We start from the raw sequence: 22,179 nt of genomic DNA, 5'->3' as shown, positions 1-22,179 counted from the left end.
TCTTGTACTAGAGTGGACTTTTCCCTTTCAGGTAAACCTGTAGTCCTGCAAAGTAATGTGCTTTTATCCAGCCTATCCTGACACCTTTAGGTTAAACCCCGGTATGTACCTATGTAAGGAGTAAAAACAACACAACATTACAGCACTTTGCACTCACCCTGGTTGGTAGCTCTGGCAATGACTGCAGTCAGCTGTTGCAACTCATGCAGAAAGTTGGGCTGCAGGAAGGGACTGCCACAACGCAACACTTGGTTCACCGTGTCACTGTGACTCATGAGAAAATGTATCACCTGTGACAGTCAAAATGTACAATTAATCTATATGCTTGACAGTTAGCAAAATAACTGTTTACATTCCTTTTCCAGTCCTTCTACATAATCAATTCAGAAAATCTTTATTATTTCATATATTGATTTACAAAGCTTACACACTTGTGAATTATTTAACGATGAAACAATTAATCCCTAGGTCAAAGACCTGTTTGGGATGTTCTATTACGTACATATACATATAAAACAGCTCAAAAGATGGGATCACCGACATCAATAAATGATACCTTATTGAGATGTCATTTTAATGCTTATGACGTAGCGGAGAGACAAACTGCAACTAAAAGGGTAACTTCCTATTTTTTGTTCAAGGAAAGGCTCTAGGCCAGGATTTTGAATTGTAGAAAAAAGATTTTTTGTAATTTGTAAACTCTTTCTCTACACATGACAAAGTCCCTCAGGGGAAGAAATATTGTGTACACAGTGTATTTTCTACATGTTCTATGGCCTATCCTCCTTTAACTTTCTTCTTTGTTAAGGAGGAAGGAAGGACACAACTAACTCAAGTAGAGTAAACCTTAAATTGTTCGACACTCGATACTTAGACGCTCCTGATAATTCAATATACTGTTTAGCTTTATGGCTTTATATAATTGTCGGAAATTTCTTCATATAACTTTCATTTTTATTAGTCTAATTAATAAAAAATTCCATATAGTCCCTATAGTTTGACACTTCGATAACTCCACCCACTAAGTGTCCAACTATTGAGGTTCTACTGTTACAATTTAACTGATATTTAGAACCGTAACTGCAATGTACCTCTGATGAAGCCTCTGAAAGGGGCAAAATCTCAGTAAATTGAGTTACTTTTTTATGTGTTGATGTTATTGTATTGTTTTATGTATAAATGTTTTTCCCATTGTCATAGAGATTTATGTAATCGACGAGACACCAGTTACTGCTATAAGCATAGCAACCTAATTTAACGTTTATTTGTGTCAGTAAATTGATTTGATTTTGTGTTCTATTAACCTCCTGGGGCTCTCTATTCAGATGAGTTGTGTATCCTTCCTTTCTCCTGAACAAATTCTGAAGCCAAGTTGTTTTTTCCCTCCACAAACTAACTTTCTTTTATATAGTAGTTTTAAATATGAATTTTGTACTGATGCTTCGGTTGAATTTTGGACCACACCACAGTCATGTTATGTTTTAGTGATAATGGTAACCTGATAGAGGTAGGCCTACAGTAGGTATATCGCTATTTATGGTATGGATCTAGAATGAAAAAAAATTAATTTACTGAAATTTAGTACCAGTAGGTGTTTTACCTAATAATTTATCTTAAACAAACATAATCTCTAAAGGTAGAAGGGTATTGCATTACTGTATTTGTTATGTCTTGGAAACAAGTTTTAACTTGGTTTAAATGTGCAATATGTGCACAGGTCCTCGTTGATAAAGTAATTTACAATTTCAACTAACTATAAAAAGGTTTGTTGATTACATGAAGGTTGCTTGATTACATTTTATTCCTTATTCAGAAAAACAAGTTACATCTTACTTACACATTTCATATATGTTAGGTTTGATATTCTTCTCATCTGATAAAAATTACCTGAGCTACAGCTGACTGGTTGTGAACTCCGAGGGAAGAGAGAATCGTCTGACACAATGTCAGAGCAGGAGAGAATATCTGAAGGTAGCGAGTGGCTGGTGACGGGATAAAGTCTAGCTCCATTGACTTAGCTGACCTTGTTCTGGAAACAGAAACTTATCAATCGTCCGAATTCTCAGTAGACTGTTTAATGTAAAGCCCCGTTCAAACGAGGCCAGAGCAAGCAGGTTACGGGGCAGGTTACTTGACTCTAAGTTACCTGAGGAAGTAACCTACCCGCCAACTGGCTTCGTGTAAACGCGGCGGCTTAATTGAGCTAAACCAGCTGAAAATGTAATAATTGTGTTCCTCTATAATTAAGCGCATCTTAAATAGCTCTGAACTTTTGGAAGATTTTATGACATCAAACAACTCCATTATCCTTAGTTGAAAATGCTGGTGAAATATTTTAATGCTTTGTGTTTCTTGTATCAATTTGGGACTTTCCCATTCAGGTAAGTCTGCTATCCTCACTAAAAATCGTAATAAAATAAAAATATTATTAGCTGTAGTATACAAGTTTTTAAGTAGGTATAACTAGTTTTGAGGATAAACTGGAATACATATATCATCTTAAAGGTCAACTATGCCTAATACTGTATGTTTTACTGTAACTCTTAAACAGCGATCTACGGTCGACACTAATGTCGGTGGACACGGTCATTCCGATGATGACAGAGGGTGAGGACAATTGGACCTGTATGTCACATTTCGTCCAGGGTACTCCCCGCGCCAAGAAGCTAGAGCTTGACCAGGACGCAGTCTAGGCCATAAAGAAATTGAATGCCAGAAATGGTGCGAACCCTGAGGGCTTAGGTCACACGTTGACCTGACCTGAAGTAATGTGACAATCCCAGGTCTGTGTCCAACAGAGTAGAGTGGGTTTTTAGTGAGTCTGATAAGCTTAAAGCCTGGTTTACACGGGTCGAGTACGGTGGGCGAGTCAGTGTACGAGTTGCCACTCGCTCTCTAACTCGCATGGTGTAGACATGCAGGCGAGTCGAGCAACGGGCGAGTTGATAAAAAGAGGTCAGTTGAGAGCGAGTCGAGTGATTTAGTTGAAAACCGAGTTGCTCGGCCCAGTAGCTACCCCCACCACCACGATTTGCCCGCGAAACATCTGTTTAGTGCTATCAAGTGAGTCCGGCGACCACAGAATTATTTATTTTTATTTTTTGTGGTCGCTGAGTGAGTCGATTGACGATTACACACAACGATCAGTATTGAGGTTAGTTCAGTGAGTAGTGTAGGCCTACTCACCCTCAATGCCCAATGGTTTATTTGAACAGTACAAGTTGAAAAGTACTGTGTTGCATTGTCTCCTAAATCTACTCTTATAGAATTCAGTTTTCAAAATTGGTGTACAGCTTAAGATCTACAGTTCTACTAGACTGATTTTATTAATCAATGGGTCGTTAGAAAGCTCACTTCCTAAAAATGTGTTCTATCAGAAATATACATTGGAAACGGTGTTTTCATGTTTTTTATTTGGAGGCAACTTTTGGCTGCCTTTATATATTATCGTTTAGAATATTACCTTTCACTTTGTTCTATTTCCTCACCGTTTTAAGGTTATTTGCAAAAAAGCTTTTAAGCAACTTCTGAATTTAAGTGGTGTTCAGTTTTATATCTAATAATCTAATTCAGTGATTTCATTAAGTTACTGTATGGATTCAGTATTAAACTCTTGAAGGGCCATTTTAAACTCAAACAACATTTAACACGAAAGCTACGGTATAAGACACACCCTTCACCATAGATAAATAATAAAAATTACTTCTCTGTGCCTACACTGTCCCTGTTTGAAATAGGAATGCGTGTAGACAGTCCAGTCAAGTACCGGGCGAGTTGAACAAATCAACAACTGGGCCTAGTAACTGGGCCGAATAACTCGTCTGACATACTCGACCCGTGTAAACCAGGCTTAAGAGTCTCACACTACCAGCCTGGCCACCTATGTGCGTAAAAGCATTTTTACCTCCTCTCCCTGAAAAAAATTAACTTCCAAACAGCCCTATTTTGATTGTATTAACAAGACTTACTGTGCAAATCTAGGGGTGATATCTGGGTGTCTATCCAACACTTGCAGAGAAGACAGACAAGAAAGACAGTTTTGTTCTAGTAGCAGCTCAGCACCACTGTGAGTTGACGCTACTCTACACAACAGAGCCTGTAGACATTTAATCCATTAATTAGCATAAAAAACATAATAAATAAATATTGATGTTTACCTTCTGACTTTCCTATTTGCTGCTAATTCGTGACAAGTTTCGTCAACAGCTCTTCAGGCGTTCACATTAAACTGGAATTTTTTCATGGAATTTTCGAACAATTCCATTTGTTTTTCTGCAGAATAAATTGTATTTATATTTACTATGGTATGTCAATACTAGACTATCAAATCAAGGGTTGTATCCTTTTTAAGATTTTTGCAATATTTTGAAACAGACTTGGCCTACTAATCAAAATTACTATAAGATAAATGTTATTACGATTTATTAAACCTTTTGGTAAATAGACACATCTTAGTTAGTTAGTTTTAATACCATAATTCACCTAATAAAGGGATAACATTTATTTAAGTTACGGTATGCTTTCGATGCAATGGCAAACATCCATTGAAGCTTTAACTTTAACATAAACACAATTAAAAATAACATGAAACAAACCGATGAAGGGAACTAAAAAGGTGATTTGTCCTAAAATGGAGACAAAGAAAGCAAATAATTTACCATACGGGTGTACCTGAGATGAGGTATCGCCTAAAATTAATTTTTGAATCCAAACAAGGCACTTTTGCAATCACCAAGATATAACTAGACATAACTTTAATCTCATCGCACGGAGCCGGCAGTTTACCCCAGTTTCTCGAAATATGACAGATTCAGATTAGAGCAAGCTGAAAAAAGGATCATAAATGAAGAGCGAGAGGTAACTGCACTGTGATTGGTTTTAAATTACATCATCTGTATTTTGTGCGGTGCCGCTGCTTTAATTTCCCAACGAGTCACTCAATCAGGGACTACCAAACCACTTCCCAACTGTTGGATTTCAAAAATACCAAATCCGGTTGTTGGTTGAGTTGAGTGTTGACTATTGACTCACAACTTTCGATCATTTAAAAAATAGGGCCCATGGTGTGATGAGGTTGGAAGAGGTTTAGAGATAGTCCTGGAAGCCAAGCCACATTGACAAGAAAATCTATTTTACAACAATGCATCTTTTATGTCACATCAACTGTAAAATTAACAAAAAATATTGAGGAAATAGAAATGCATATGTAGCACAGTCCAGTGGTTCATTCAACTATGATCTATTTGAATATGAAATTAACTACGAGTGGTGCATACAGATGGGATGTCTATGCTTGTGGGCAAGAGCACTCACCATTTTGCTCTCATAGACGTAGAGCGGTCGCAATGTGTCGCTGTTGTTGGTGACTAACTCCACGAGGTCGTGGTCCGAGGCGAGCAGACTATCGATGAGGAACTTGAGGTAGCCTCTGGAGGACAAGAATGACACCCAGTGGCCGTTAGGATCCATCTCTATCATCAGGTCAAGACAGGACAAGGCCAGCATCTGACACAAAACATAAGCACACAGATAAATTATAATGACAAGTTAGTGTCTTTTTTACAATTTTATCTAAGCTTTAAGTATATGACGTTTTGTTTGATACTTGTTTTACGATTCAGGATAATGTTGGCTCTTAAAAAAACTGTAAATGACTGGTTAATTAGATAAGAATGAGATGGAATCTTTAATCACCTCTAACTACGTCCAATAACTTAAGCTGATTAGATTGTATGAGTGGGAATGTGGTGTGATGAGTTTTGAGTACTTAGGAGTACGTGCGTGAGTGCCTGACCCCTTTTGTTGGCGATTTCAATAGTATAAATGTACATACATACATTCCTATAGCCGATTATATTTGGTGTGCAGTAGTGTCCTATATAGGATTGAAATATTTTCCCTACTATTAGGCCTATAGATGAGTAGTTTGTTATTCGTCATGAAGTCTCTTAGCCTTACAGTACCTACTTCACCTTCTTTCACATAGGTACAGAAATTATTTATAAGAACTATAACAGTAACAATTAGCAGGACAATGATCCTGTTTTATACAGGATATATTCAATAAGTTTTTACTTGACACTGACTGAAGACAAATTACCTAAAAAACCCTAAGTAATTTTAACAGCTGTACATGTTTTATTCTGAAGTTGTGTAGGCCTACTTTAATGAATACACAACATTCTTTTACCCTGCTACAACACAGGATCATTTCTGTGAAGCAAAGGTAAAATATACTTAAAATTTGCTATTATAATAACCAAAGACTATTCCATAATGAATTAAGGCAAAGCCTGTAAGTTAGTTTTCCAGGAGCTAACGTGCAATCAAAAACAAACTAATAGGGTCAGTAATTTCAATCAAGCATCTGATTCATGTTAGATACCTTATGCGTCCCATCACATCCCACACATCACTTCAGACAAAATGTGAGTCTTTGAGATCTTTACATTTGCTGCTAAGTGCTAACACTTGTACAACATAAGCCTTCACTTACCTTACAGATGTCATGACCACCCGAGAAGTCTTGACATAAGGTAGTCAACAATCTCTCTCCGAAACCCAACAGAACCTGGAAAGATATTTAATATTAACTGAAAATAATGAGTTCTTGTAGGTAAGATCTTTGTGTCACCCTATACATTTCTCCACCTTGTGTTGTATCTTTAGGGATCTTTTTATCACTAACACTACAGTCTATGTATACAAAAAATATTTACACACATGTGGTCACTAGTATCAACTAGTAGTATACTAGTATGTGGTCAGGTCAATCGGACAACGTGGCAACGGACACGCGGGGGAGAAATGCATTGAAGGACACAAACATCTAATATAATTCAAGTTTTTGAGACGGGATGGCAAAAATGTATCAAAACTAGATTTCAATAACTTATACGCCTAACAAAAAGGAAACCTTATGGTCTTTATAAACTAAGTGAGGTTGATAAAATAACTCTAAGTACCTGGACACAAGCATGTTTGCTGACGGAGAGAGTTTGCTGGTCGAGTAGACTGACATAGTTGCCACCAGATATCTCCACAGGTCGTGCAGGCATCGGCTCACACTGCTGACGGGACAACTGCAGAAAGCTGAGCAGAGCTGCGTACAGGTTGGCACGCAGCTTCTGTGAAGACACTGCAACAGTGAATGCACAATCACAATGGCGACTTTTCATAGCTTTACGTTCAATTTAGTATTCAAATCAAATCAAAATCAAATCAAAATATCATTTATTTCGCAAAAAACAGACATAACATAATATTATGATCCCTGTACAAAAATATTTACAATATTATTTATTTTTCTAGGTTATATTTAATTTTCTATAAAAGCTTTTTAAAATCAAGCGAAATTATCCCCCACAAAGGATAATTTAATCCTGTGAGTGGGAGAGAGTCGTTATATTATTAGAGATTTTTTTTAAATTATGAAAAAAGGAAATTTGAACAAGTTAAAAGTTGAAAGTTGAAAGTTGCGCTGGAGGACTGAGCGAATGGTGCCCCCCACCTCCCCCCTACCCTACCCCCAAAAGATAACCTGCTACTGTATTTCCCAAGCACACCCAACACGCGCGCGCACACACATAGGCCCATATTTAACAAAAATCATGCCAGATACAACCGAGGTCCCGAGTGCGAGACCTCGTTTGTGTGGTGAGACCTCGTTCGTGCTTGTATGGCTGGCATCAGGACCTCGTTCATGCACCCATACAAACTCACACATACAAACTCACACCCACACACACACACACAGGCACACGCACACTCACACTGCTGCACTCACTCCGACACCAACAGGCGGCTGGTAGCCCTAGGGCCGTCAATGCTCTGTCCCTGTGGCGCAGAATCGGGAACAGCTCACATACGTGCTTGCATACAATTGTTCTTTCACTCTATCAGCTGATGTGAGTGTAAATTTGTTGCCTGTAGGTTGTTCATTGTCTGTAGGTTGAGATCAGTAAATTTTGAGCAGTTGATCTCCCAATGCTTTGTAGCCATAGGGTAATTTGTTTTTTGTATTTTCCAAAATAGTTTTCGCGTAAGTTGTAGGGCAGATTGTTGTAGATAGTGTGAGCAACATAGTAGCAATTTGTTGTAGAGTAAGTTCTATTTAGTCTCGGTAAATAAATTCCTCCACCTAGTGCATGTCTGGTTCTGTATTCGTGTGTTACTCTTTCAAAAATGTCATTCGAGTGTTTGAATATGTAAATAGTCATGGTTCGAATAAATAATTGTCTGATGTCAAGAACGTTCATTTCATTGAAGAGATCATCCGAAGGGTAGCGCCGATTCCTGCCTAAGGCTGCTTTTATTATCGCTTTTTGGGTGATAATTAATGGCTTTAAAATATAACCATATGCACAGCCCCAGGCTCCTCCGTCAAGTAGGGACTGCACGTAAGCAAAATATGCAATTCTGATTTCTTCAAACTCCAAAATCTGCTGTAACTGGTTAAAAGCATAGATATATTTTCTTAGTTTATTATTTAGATATGACACGTGGTCTGCCCATGAAAGTTTAGAATCAATCATTATGCCAAGGTATTTATATTTTTTCACTCTATCTATCACTGGACAGTCACAATCCGAATCAAAATTAGCACAAGAATGAATTTTCAACTCATTGATGAGTGTATCACCACGATGACTAAAAGCGATTGGCATGAATTTAGTTTTATCTACATTGAGTGTCAAAACATTTTGATCAAACCATTTTTTAATTTTTGAAATACCTCTTTCTGCGAGGTTGAAAACTGTTTCCCAGTCTTTACCTTCAAATAATACTAGAGTGTCATCTGCGAAGAGATAAAACTTCCCTTCAATGTCGATTTTAACTAGGTTATTTATATATATTAGAAATAATAAAGGACCAAGGGTACTTCCTTGAACTACACCATAGTCTACTTCAGCTAAATTGCTCTGAACTCCATTTATGACTACAAATTGTTTTCTATCTAAAAAATATGATTTAAACCATGCTAATGAAATGTTTTTTATTCCAATTAACTCCATTTTCTTTAATAGTATTGATCTGTCGACAGAGTCGAAGGCTTTAGCTAAATCAAAAAATACCAGCACGACCTTGTTTCCTTTATTGACAGCTAAATTAATATCTTTGTTAACTTCAAACAAGGCGTCAGAGATATTCTTCGATTTCCTAAATCCAAATTGACGTGAAGTTAAAATGTTATAATGATTAAGGTAATTAGTTAACTGGTCTTTAATTATTTTTTCCAAAACCTTGGTAAATACACTCAGCAATGAGATCGGCCTAAAGTTCGAAGTCTTAGAGCAGTCTCCTGACTTGAATAGAGGAACAACCTTAGCGATTTTGTAGGCGTCGGGGTAAACTCCCCTCTGGATACTCATGTTAGTGATGTGTAAAAGTGGTTGTTTTATTGATTCCCAGTTTTCCTTGAGTAAATCAGCTGATACAAAATCATACCCTGGAGCTGAGCCTCCTCTCAGTCTGGTGACGTAGCCGTACAGTTCATGTTCAGTAACAGTGTGCAGTGTGAGGACGGAGTCAACAGCATAGTCAGAATCGTGTACCACGGGTGGACCACTCGAATCAATTCTAGCTGCCATGTTTGAACCAACTTGGGTAAAATAGGCGTTGAATTCGTTGGCCACCAGTGGTCTCATATCGTCGTCAGTGTTTGCGTATGGTTTGTTTAATGTGAATTGAGAAAGTGGGAAAATGTCATGTTTAGTGCTTCTACCCTCCAATTCATTTAAAACCCCCCAAAACTTTTTCGGATTATCGGTACCCCAAAATTTTTTCCCTATAATATTTATTTTTGGTTTCCCTAATATTTTTATTTAGTTCATTTTTTAATCTTTTGAAATTATCAATCAAAACTGTATTAAAAGGTTGTTTTTTAATCTGTTTACTAAGTTTATCTCTTTCTCTAATTTTAATAACCAGGTCATGTGTGATCCATGGCTTTAATTTCCTGAGTTTAGAGTTTGGTTTTTTAATAGTTTTTGTTGACATGCTAACAAGATCTTGAATTTTTGAAATCATGATATTTGAACATGTATTTGTGTCATTTGCCTGTACAATGTCTGTCCAGTCGCATTCTTTTATGTGTGTACTCAGTTCCGTTTTGTCTATGTAGGTGTGAAGTTCCTGTAATGTATGTTCTGTTTTGTTGGAGAAGTTAATCTGTAGACAAACACTGTAATGGTCAGTAATCTCAGTCCTCGCAACAGCAGTTTCTTAGTGCAGTAAAGTCGTGGTGACTTATAAAAATGTGGTCAATGGATGTCTTACTATCGCCTACCTCTCTAGTCGGTACATTTATACCATTCATAAAACCATATTCATACAAGACATCCAAATAACGCTCTGTCTTGTTGTCAGTTTCCAGCAGATTCGCATTGATGTCACCTATTAAAAAATAGGTTTTTTGATTGTTTTTGTTTTCGTAGTATTTTTCGAGAGCGTAAGTAAAATTGTCCAAGTCACTGTCGTGAGTCCTGTACACAGATAGCAGATTACACCGCTTATCTTGATAAACAAAGTCTAAGGTCAACCCGTACACGTCGCCCAGCTCCAGTTCATTACATTCACACACATTCACTCTCTCCCTCACATACATCAAAACCCCATCATTTTGATTTTTCCCTTTAGTAGTGCGAAACATTTTATACCCCTCTAAATGCATCCCCTCCCCAACACCCCCATACCACGTTTCCCCCAGCGCAATAATATCAAACTTTAAAACTACCGATTGAAGCAAGATAAGAAGTAACTCAAAGTTTTTATTGTAACTTCGAATATTCATGTAGAAAATGTTTAAAAAGCTTTTATCTTTGCTAAAAGCTAATCCTATGTCATTTAAGTATTCTATTGTTGTACACTCAATGTGCCTGTAGCTGTCGCTAAAGACATTAATATCCTCCATGAAGTAAAAGTAAAATAATTGTATGCGAATTGTAGGTAAAAAAAAGTATGAGATTTATTATTTTCCGAGAAAAACAAAACAAACAAAAACAACCCACTGTGCGGATCCTGCAGCCGCTACAATAACAAATTCTGTACTAAAGATGAATCATAATGAGAACTAAAACAATAATATTTCCCTCATTGCGAATCATAAAAAATCAATAACACTTGTAATTTTACATAGGCCTACAGTTAATAAGAATGAACAATAATTAAAACTAGATAACCTGTGAGAAAACCTTGTCATTTGTACCAGAAGGTGTGTTATAATAAAAAGGTTCATAAAAATTTTTTTACTCTTATACGTAACGGTTCATACATCTTTGTTATAATAAATGAAAGATAAATAATTTTACTGATTAACGTGATGAGGAAAATTTAATTACTTTTGCAAAATTAACATGACTTATAAACTAACAACATTATAATAATTGAAACATTGTAATAATTGAAACATTAATGTGTTTCACTTCAATTATGGATAACCAACACAATAAAAATAAAGTACATTTTCACAAAAAATAATACATCTTGAACATAGTAACTTTTTTATGACAATAGAACGTGAATTTTTGATTTATGTTTAAGATGATTGGTGATATTAAATTATTAAACATATATATATATATAGTATTATAAAGGTCTAGTCTGGTTTAAAGAAGTATTATTAAATTGATAGGAAATATCCTGTTTCAGCAAATTATGGTGCTTCAAACATTATTTTATCATTATTAACTTTTTGAAATCTGACATTTTTGGTAATCTGGCTCCCTTGCAGTCCCAGTGTAGGATCATAATCAAATCAAAAGTTCTTTATTTATTTCATACACATTAGTAAATAGTTTGATAAATAGTGTCAATAATTACAGTAAAAATACACCTTAAATATTTCACACAAATGTCCTCATATAAACAGGCAACTGCATTTATCATTCAGTGAGATATTGGGATTTAATTGGCATTTTGACAAAGGAATCAAAACTTCTTTTAAAAGGTATTATGAACCCCCTATATTTTCATGGAATTAAGGGGTGAACATATCACACCCACAAGTCCTGACTACTACAATTACCACAATTACAACACAATAATTACGAACTAAAATATTAATTTGGGATAGACAATATTTTTCATTTTACGTTTAGAGCATGATAGGATTTTTATTTACTTCCTGATTTTCGGTTTGGCAGCAAACAGCAAGGTAAGCTTTTTTAGGGATGGTCAAGTCTCGAAATTTCGGGAAATTTTCGGGAAATTTTAAATCTCGTTACACGAGACGAGATTTCTTTTTGGCCGAGATTTTTTTCGAGACGAGAATTAAAAAAAAAAAAAAAAAAAAAAAAAATTAAAAACGCCTGCAGAAAGTCAATGCAATACCCGCAACACAGTAGCGTGTTGTAGTTGCGTTTCCTTTGCGAAGGCGTTCTTATTTAATTAATTCTATAAATGTAAATATTACTTTAATTATTTTAATAATATTACTTTAATTAAATTTGAGAAGTTTAAGTGTAAGCAGTGTGAGGAATGTTTTATTACTATAAAAAGTCAAAACAAGTAACTATTTTATAAAAATTAATATTGCTTTTATTTTATGATTTATTTTATTTTAGGATAAGTTCAACTCTATACTAACTGATATCACTATGTTTCCTAATCGTAGGCATTTTTAATAAGTTAGGCGTGATTAATAAAAAAATGTTATGCTGATGTTTTTAGCGAATTTCCCTATAGGGAAGTAGCTATTACCGTAGGTGGCACGGTAAGACCTAGACCCGGGACCGATTTACTTTTTCATTTTGATGTCCCCAGAGGCCAAAAACACTATTCGTTCAAATTTTTATATATGTATATATATATAGACTTATATATATATATATACGTCCGTGAACGCGATAACTTGAGTAATTTTTGTCCGATTTTGATGAAATTTGGTTTAAAGGTGTAAAGCGGGATGAACTTGAATGAGTTCGCGAACCAGCACGATCGGACCATGGGAACGGGGCTTTATGGGGGGTTTTATGGGGTAAAAATTGGTTTTTCTCACTTTTGACCCTCAAAACACAAAATTTCCCAATTTCTCTTTAGACCTTTTTAAAGAGCTTAAAAAAACAAATAATTTAGTATATAAAAGTATTTTTGTTCGATTATTAGTAACGGATAAAATTTAAAAAATTGTAAATTTAAAATTCCCATGTTATTCTTATGGAGAATATTGTCAAATGTTGTAGTTTGCTTGTTTATGAATATATTTTGATCAAACTTGGCAAATTTATTTATTTTGTACTAAGCTATCAATATTTTACTCAAAAACACACTTTATTAGTTTCCATGTAGCAGCAAACCTAGGTACTCGTTAAACCTAATGTTATTAAAATATGTTTAACTGAAAATCAATTCAGACAAATGGAAATTCGCTTAGTCGGCAGGTTTGCTGCGGCGGGGGTATTTAATAAAAGATTGTAAATATTCTTGCCTATTATCATTATTTTTGTATTTAAACAGTCATCTAACAATGTTACAAAATCAGGTAAAAATTTTGAACGTGCATTTCCCGTTGTGTATGAGAAGGGAAATCCCGTCTCGATCTCGTCTCGAAATTTTATGAGAAATAAAAAATCTCGTCTCGTCTCGTCTCGAACTAAAAATTCAATCTCGTCCATCCCTACTTTTTTTTTAGAGAATATTGAGTAAAAATTCTTGTAAATGGCAATAGTGTCAAACAAAGTCTTTTTTTCAACAAAAAAAATATAAAAATTTTACAGTCTTCGTTGTACTTTTTTAGACTGTAATCTGTGACAATGGGATCGCCGTTATTATCAATCCTCTCTTGTGTTCGACGAAAAATTTCTGAAAGTTTGATTGGAAATCCCGTACTAAGAAAATGCCAAAATAAATTTAATCGGTGGGATGCTCAAAAATTGGACATTTTTCAAAAACTTCCTTAAATTTTTGAACTCGTAAATTTCTACTATTGTTAAAAACTGATTAGAAACAAAAATAGTACCTGAGCTCAATATCCACTTGAGCAGGCAGCTGCTGATGTCGCGCAGGATGTTCTCCTTGGCCTGTAGGAAGGCTCGCAGCTTGGCACCTGCGTCCTCTGCCCCACTGAGCTGTAGCTTGCCCAGCTGTTGTGTGAGACAGTGACGCACGTTGACCAGCAGCAGTAACACTGCGTTGGACGACAGGATCGCTAGCTCAGTCATCACCGTGGCGTTCAGTACCTGCAATGCAACACATTACAATTGTTAAGACAGCAGGCTAGAGCAGGTTGTAGACATAAAATTTTATTTCCATGACTCCCGAACTTTACTAAAAAACTATAATACAACATACACACACACACATAGTACTGCCTAGACAAGTTATTTGTTATTTCACAGTAAATACTGAAATATGAATTAACAGATAACAATGGAGTGATAAATTTTGCAAAAATATTGTATTCAAATTAAGAAAGAAAAAAAGAAAACCCAGCCTCCTCCCTCTCCATAGCTGGCCAAGTTCTCTCTTCACCTTCTTTTTTCCTTCCAATATACTTTTTATTATTATTATTTTTTTTACTGAGTTTTCAGTGTTAACGAAATTTAGCTCAACTTAGAAAAGACTTAACTTAAGACAACTCAAAACATTATAACAATATTTGTATTGCAATTTGAGTTGTAATAATAAAGTTGTAACATTTTAAATTCTAGTATATACTACTGTTCTAACAATATCCTACAAATATTAAATTAAATTATAAGATAATAAAATAGGGACAGATTCTATTGAACTAATACAAACTCAAAACTCATAAACTAATACAACTGTAATACATTGATTTTTTTTACATTTGTGAAAGATCCTAAAAAATGCTACTAATAGTTGGGGGGTTACCACCAGCTAGAGTATTAAAAAGTCATGTCAAATCCATCTATCATTGGGGATTTCCATGACTTGTTGCCTATTTCCATGACTTTCAATGACCAGAACGTTTTTCCATGACTTGCCATGAATATCCCTGACTTTCCAGAATGTGGACACCCTGATAGAGTCAACTCTTAACGTAAACACAAAATAAAATACTATGCTAAATAATTGTAATATTTTACTGACACTAACAGAATGTTTATTCTCCGACATTGAAATTTTTTGCGATCGTGGCAAAATCTTCAACATCTTCATGTCTTGTAGACATTATTATCATCTCCAAGTCACGGAAAGTCATCATGGTCCTCCGCAATCATGACAAAAGTGTGAATTTCTCAAACACAAAAACTTCACAGACACGTTATGCGGTCGCGATAGTAAAATCAGGCTCGACTCTGCATATTTTCTGTAAAATAACCCTACTTTTGGTAAAAATCCAGTAAGATGAATTTTAAATCATCCAAATGTGGTATGATCCAAATTAAATTTATGATTAAAGATTTACTATAACCGGTTCTTTCTGTGGTTTTATATAAACCAACTGACTTAACAACTTTACTGCCAGATGTACAAGACGTTACATATACAAGTTAAGCAAGTATTTATTCACAAGCTACATAAGGTGGTTCAATCTCCCATACCTTGGTGAGCAGTTCAAAGATGGTTTGCAGTAACAGGCTGAAGCGCAGAGGAAAGGGGAGTGATTCAGTAGGAGCCACTGAGAACAACACCTCGGTGACTTGTCTCCAGGCATCCAGGTACTGTACGGTGGCTGACGCTAAGTGGTGTTGTTGGTTCTGTCTGACTGCATGAGCCAACACGTTCTGCAACAAAACACTTGTGTTATTCAAAATATTTCTAAGATTCACAGTCATTTGGCTGACAAGTGTTGCAAGTGATTCATTGTCAAAGCTTGTAACACAAAGCAAAACATGAACGAAAAAAACACCAAAATAGATAACTCTATTATCAGCAGCAGTAGACATGACTACTCTACTTAAAAATAGGGATGGTCAAGTCTCGAAATTTCGGGAAATTTTAAATCTCGTTACATGAGACAAGATTTCTTTTTAACCGAGATTTTTATCGAGACGAGAATAAAAAAAAAAAAACGCCTGCAGAAAGTCAATGCAATACCCGCAATACAGGAGCGTGTTGTAGTTTTGTTTCCTTTGCGAAGGCGTTCTTATTTAATTAATTCTTTAAAATATGTAAATATTACTTTAATTATTTTAATAATACAGTATTACTTTAATAACATTTGAGAAGTTTTGTTAATTGTAAGCAGTGTGAGGAATGTTTTATTACTATAAAAAGTCAAAACAAGTAACTATTTTATAAAAATTAATATTGCTTTTATTTTATGATTTATTTTATTTTAGGATAAGTTGAATTCTATCCTAACTGATATCACTATGTTTCCTAATCGTAGGCATTTTTAATAAGTTAGGCGTGATTAATAAAAAAATGTTATGCTGATGTTTTTTAATAAAAGATTGTAAATATTCATGCCTATTATCATTATTCTTGTATTTAAACAGTCATCTAACAATGTTACAAAATCAGGTAAAAATGTTGAACGTGCATTTCCCGTTGTGTATGAGAAGGGAAATCCCGTCTCGATCTCGTCTCGAAATTTTATGAGAAATAAAAAATCTCGTCTCGTCTCGTCTCAAACTAAAAGTCCAATCTCGTCCATCCCTACTTAAAAAGAATAAAACTGTGAGAGGAACTTCAGGAACCTTTTGTTTGAATATGAGTTGTTAGGAGAAAAAATCATTTGGCTTATGAATACATCGAGGGAGAAGGAATGAATACGCAGCTACTCTTTCTAGCAATTAGTTCCAGGAAGCTTGTGACAAATAACAGCTAACAAGAAAAGTTAAAAAAAAATGTTTCGATCAATAATTTTCCGTTTCTTTCATTACAATCCGATATTTTGATATATCTTCCTTCTTCCTCAATATGAACTGATATAAGACTCAAATAATTTCCTAAAATATTTTAACTGATTGATTAATGATTTATGAACCCAATACAAATCTGATAGAATGCTAATGTGGTTGTAAAAAACCTCAAGTATGTGCTCAGATGGTTTATTACCTGTATTTCTCGCAGAATGAGCTGTCGCTGAGCCACAGTGGAGCTACCCTGAACTACAGACAGTTCATTGACCAGCAGTCGATGAAGACGCTTGATGTTGATCACCTTCAAACCCCCTGGACTGGCAACCTGTGAGTGATGACAACATTGTACAGATATACTTGTATACTAAAGTAGACACCCCATCTATATGAAAAGCTGTGGTTGGTTGAAATCTCTAGGAAAGGTGTTACTTAAACCAGAGGAGATAAGAGGAATAGGTATCCCACAGAGGGCTGTTGAACTTAGAGATGTGCTACACAAGATCAACAGGCCAAAGTACCTGAGAGTAGACATACTCCAACTCCCCCCCCCCCCCCCTCCCACAAATAAATAGTAATACCAAATAGTACCTACTGAAAATTAACATCTCCCATGATTGCAGCAAAATCATGAATATCTGTTACAATCACAGCAAAATCATGAATTGTTTACTGCTCAATTTCCACAAATGCTTTCAGCTATAAAAAATAAGCTGCTTGCAAACCTCTAATACAGTAAGTAGACTCCCTCTTATCTCCTCTGGTTCAAGGACAGTCCGGATAATGGTTTTTCAGGTTAAACCAACGTCCCCAAAAACTCATTAAAACGGACTGTTTAAACAGTGGCGGTTCTAGGACCTTGTCAAGGGGGCTACCGGGGGGCGTGGAGCACCCCCCAATAAAGCAGGGGGATCCGGAAAATTTGGAATTTTCAAAGCCGTTTGGCGACTTTTAAAAGCCATTTTAACACCTAAAACCGTGCCGAATTGTCCGTAAACTCCCATTTCACCTGTTGTTTGTCATGAACAAATAGACATTTAAAAAATTAAACTATGACGATTGCATTAATGGATTTCAAAACACACTGTATCCTCCTAAAAGACGTTGGGTGACTTTCTACAGCCAGTTTTAACATCTAGAACTGTGTGCAAAACCTCCGATTTCCATTTTTTTTTTTTTACATGAATAAGTAGACATTTTTAAAACTAACTATGACGATTGCATTCATAAAACTCAAAACATATTGTAGGCTACGGCCATATCCTCCTAAAATCTGTTAACTGACATTCTAAAGCCATTATTAATGTCTATAGTCCAACTGTCCAAAACCCTCCCTAAAAATATATATTTAAAAAATCAAACTATAACGAACTTGCATTCATGAATTTCAAAACACAGGCTTACTGTAGACTACGAAACCATATCTCCTAAAAGCCGTTTGGTGACTTTAAAAGCCATTTCTAACGGCTAGAACTGGGCCCAATTGTCCTAAAACCTTCCATTTCACCTGTTATATACTTTAATACTTTTAATACTTTTGAATGAATGTCATGCTAGCATGTAGGCACGTTTTTAACTTTACGTTTTGCTCCGTTTCATAGATCTGTCGCAAAATATGTATAGTATCGAATTCAGTAAAAGCATTGACTATATAAACTTTAACACTAAGTGTTTATATATAGTCAATGGTAATAGGCTACTGATGCTACCGCTGATTGCTGATTGATGCCTGTGTAAAGTTAGTGGCTAGCAGACAATTTGACAACTAACTATGGAACATCAGGAAATCAGCTGTTTCCCCGTCCTCGCTCGCGCGCTCGCCTTTGCCCTAGCATGTCAACAGCTGACTGCTGTAAAAATTGGATGATGCGTACAACTTTCCATAGCTTAATATCGTTTTATTCGTTGTGCTATTGTCCACAAAGTTTATCCATGTGGAACTTAATACTATTCCTGCCATCGCTTATTAAGTTTAATAAAAACTACATTGATGTCTATTTTATGACATTGCGTGTTAAGGACGAAATGTACGTTTAAATTTATTTTTCCAGGGTCCAAGGGGGGGGGGCTTTAGCCCCTGTAGCCCCCCCTTGGAACCGCCACTGTGTTTAAATGAATACTGTATACAGTATTTGACTTAAATTTAGGAGAGCATTGTATTTAGACACGTGATCACTGGTCTCAAATCTTTCCCAGGAGAACAGTCGTTTCAGTACCGCCCACTACCTGCCGATCTAGTACAGTTAAACCGATGTGCTTATAGAAATAGTCCGGTTAAAGAGATGTCATTTCCGCCGAGTGTAGTCCAGTTAAACCGATGTCCGGTTAAAAGGTATAAGAGGGTATACTGTGGGGGGGGGGGGTACTGTATTACCTTAGTTTAACTCAAAAATTCTTTTCTTGCCCAAAACCGATCTGTCAACTGTTCCCCAATATTGCTGGTACTTGTGACTAAAGTTTGTTTTAACAGTTGAGGCATGTTTTATCCTCACCTCACACTTGGCCATCAGACTCTCCATCTGGCTGTGTTCAAAGAACTCCCAGGTGGGGGTGGGGACAGGTTCTATGTTGAAAGACAAAACTCCCAGCAACTGGAGTATCAAACGCTTGTATGGTGCTGACAGATCCACTGAAACATGACCATTCAACATTAGGCTCAACTATAAGTAGACAAACTCCTGCTAACTTAGTGTTATAAAGAAACTTAGGATGGATGAGTAGTGGTGTTTTGATCAAAGTTTAGTACCACAAAAAAGAATCTTAACCACAAATCCCTTCTCAACCACAGAGTTTAAGTTGGATCTGCAAAAGGATGCTGTTGTGATGTTATGTGTAGTGTTTTTGTGGACAAGGGTGTGATATCAAGCCAAGATAAATGTACATTTAAAAGCAGTGATGACCTTGACTAAAATAAAGATACTTTTGAATAGTTATGCAATTGATGTAATATGTGTTAACTTTTTAAATAGTTCCTCACCTGAGGAATGTTCTCACTTACAAGTCGTATTTGAAGAAATGTGAGCGAATTTAGACACACAGACGATTCTGAAATGCCTTATTAGATTTTACAAGAGGTGTAATCTCACCTAAATCGTTTTTGAAGGAGTGAGTAAGTTGCACTCCAGAGGTGACGTTGCCAAGGTGGCGGTCAGCTCGAAGCACTTCCTTGTCCACTACCAGTACGTTGACTAGATTGGTCAACTGAGACATCTGCTGATGGGCAGCTGTCACCTTCAGCTCTATAGCAACAGTCTTCAGCAGCCACGCAGTCTGGGTCAGATCACAACCTGGGGAAACAGCTGATTAGAGGTCTATTCAGGGCTTAGATACATTAAATTAACCTTGAGGGAGGGATATAGAGCACAAAGGCCTTACTTTTAATGACTTTGGTTAGAATACCAGGCTTACCTAAATGAGAAAGAGTCTAACTTGAAAAAGAAACATTACTATTTGCAAATAAAAGTTTCCTCGGTTGAAATACTGACAGTGAATAGAATATTCTAGATTTTGTGTAGCCTTTAGTGTGACTTTTGGCGGTTTTTTGTAACAAATGGGACTAATCTTTAGTGTGTACCGTGTTTTACAAATTCTAGATGTGGGCCTACACATTTTTACATCCAAGGGATACTTATTATTATAGGATAGGTTTTGCACTCAATATAACATATTTAATTTTTGGAATGTCAATGTCTTTAAAGTACCGTAATCAAGTTATTATTTATATAATCAACAGCTTTACAGCTATGATACTTGGGAAAGAGGAAAAAATTAAAACATTTTCACTGAGTTTGAGTTATAAAAATTAGTAATAAATCATAAAATCTGCGTTTGGAAACATCTGGAACCTAACTGGAATATCAGACTTTTCTGGGAGAATAGGGACAAATATTAGGGCTGTAGTACACCCTTTTTAGTCAGTGTCTTATGTTTCTACATTTTTTCAGCCTGGCGTTTCTTTTTTCATTGAGTTACCTTTAATTTTTTTTAAATCACACTCCCTTTTCACTAGCATTGATTTCTTTTCTGGTCATTGTGTATTAAATATTTTAATTCTTTCTTTTAGTTTTTTTCACATCCTCAAATGGCATGTCTAACTTTTTATGCTTTGTATTTCTATAATTTAAAAAATAAAGTTTTTTTTAAGAAACAGATGTTCCTTTAGTTTTGATTCTGGGCCACAATACTGATACCCGCCCTTAAAATGAAGTTCAAAAGGAAAAGAGTTTAAATCCGTTTATTTAAGTATCTAAAAAGATTGAAATATATCCTCACTCACCCTTGTTCGATGAGTTGAATGGCAACGCGGCAAGGTGACGTTGTATAAAGTCTCCCGAGGACCGTAGGAATCTCAGAGTAGGCTCGGACGTCCTGACGTTAGCGGCCAGCGCGTAGATAAGATGGTAACAGAGCTCTGTGAGGCGAGGGTTGACTGAAGGAGCCGTCACATCGGAGTGAGCTCTCAGTCCAGTGTTGAGTAGGGACATGACAGCGTGAAGACATGTCAGTGGGAAACCCAGCATACCTAAACAAGCCAAACACTCATTAATGCCAGTTCAAGGAAATTTCACATTATAATGTTTTATGTTTTAAAACAGTAGGACTTAAAATCAATGCAGAAAAGACGAAATTCATGCACTTTGGACGAAATCAAGACCATTCTAGAAGCCTCTCTATTGAAGGTTACAATTTTGGAAAAGTAGACAATTTTAAATACCTTGGCACAATAATAAGCGCAAATAACACTGGACAATTCAAAATTCAAAGGCGAATAAATGCAGCCAATAGAAGTATGTTTGCCTTGAATAAACTATTAACTATTATCATCAAAGCTGTTTTCTGTCAACACAAAACTAAAAATTTACAAAACTGTGATTCGTCCAATTCTGCTTTATGGTTTTGAAACATGGACTCTGGACAAAAGTACTGAAAAAAAAAAAAACTCGTCACCTTTGAAAATAAAGTGCTAAGAAAGGTTTTTGGACCAACAAGAGAAAATGGTGAATGGAGGATCAAACACAATAGAGAAATTAGAGACCTTTATAAAGCACCAGATGCTGTTGCGGAAGCAAAAAGTCGACGAATAAGATGGCTCGGGCATGTGTTAAGGAGAGAAGATGATGCATTGATAAAGAAAGTTTGGAAAGAAACCCCTGTTGGAAGAAGACCTCCTGGGCGTCCCAAAAAGAGGTGGAAAGATGAAGTGTCCAAAGATATGAGGAAGATAAGAATCACGGAGGAAGATGCTGAAGATCGGAAGAAATGGAGGCATTTAGTTGGCGAGGACAAATACCACCTTGGGTATCGATGGCCATGGGAGTAAGAGTAAGAGTAAGTTATGTTTTATGTGTTATTTTTAAACACATTAAAAAAAAATTTAACGCCTTGCTAGTTTCTGAGGATTATTCATGCA

General features: G+C 35.9%; 1 protein-coding gene across 1 annotated transcript in view; it reads right to left on the bottom strand.

Moving 5' to 3' along the window:
- Positions 1-22,179, bottom strand: part of LOC128994341 (nuclear pore complex protein Nup205-like) — a 72,128-nt gene that overhangs the window by 17,820 nt on the left and 32,129 nt on the right. Inside the window, exons 19-30 of the mRNA XM_054418823.1 lie at positions 21,046-21,291; positions 19,856-20,056; positions 19,262-19,398; positions 16,969-17,097; positions 15,507-15,689; positions 13,958-14,177; positions 6,966-7,138; positions 6,497-6,571; positions 5,314-5,505; positions 3,969-4,096; positions 1,888-2,029; positions 158-290 (exon numbers count right to left, since the gene is read on the bottom strand). Coding sequence (XP_054274798.1) covers positions 158-290; positions 1,888-2,029; positions 3,969-4,096; positions 5,314-5,505; positions 6,497-6,571; positions 6,966-7,138; positions 13,958-14,177; positions 15,507-15,689; positions 16,969-17,097; positions 19,262-19,398; positions 19,856-20,056; positions 21,046-21,291 — 1,959 coding nt within the window. The remainder of the gene's footprint in view (positions 1-157; positions 291-1,887; positions 2,030-3,968; positions 4,097-5,313; positions 5,506-6,496; positions 6,572-6,965; positions 7,139-13,957; positions 14,178-15,506; positions 15,690-16,968; positions 17,098-19,261; positions 19,399-19,855; positions 20,057-21,045; positions 21,292-22,179) is intronic.

This window comes from Macrosteles quadrilineatus, unplaced genomic scaffold, assembly GCF_028750875.1.
Source record: "Macrosteles quadrilineatus isolate MER2022 unplaced genomic scaffold, UCM_ALF_1.0 Scaffold_5__1_contigs__length_97177068, whole genome shotgun sequence".
NCBI lineage: Eukaryota > Metazoa > Arthropoda > Insecta > Hemiptera > Cicadellidae > Macrosteles > Macrosteles quadrilineatus.
This window is presented reverse-complemented; position numbering and strand designations above follow the sequence as displayed.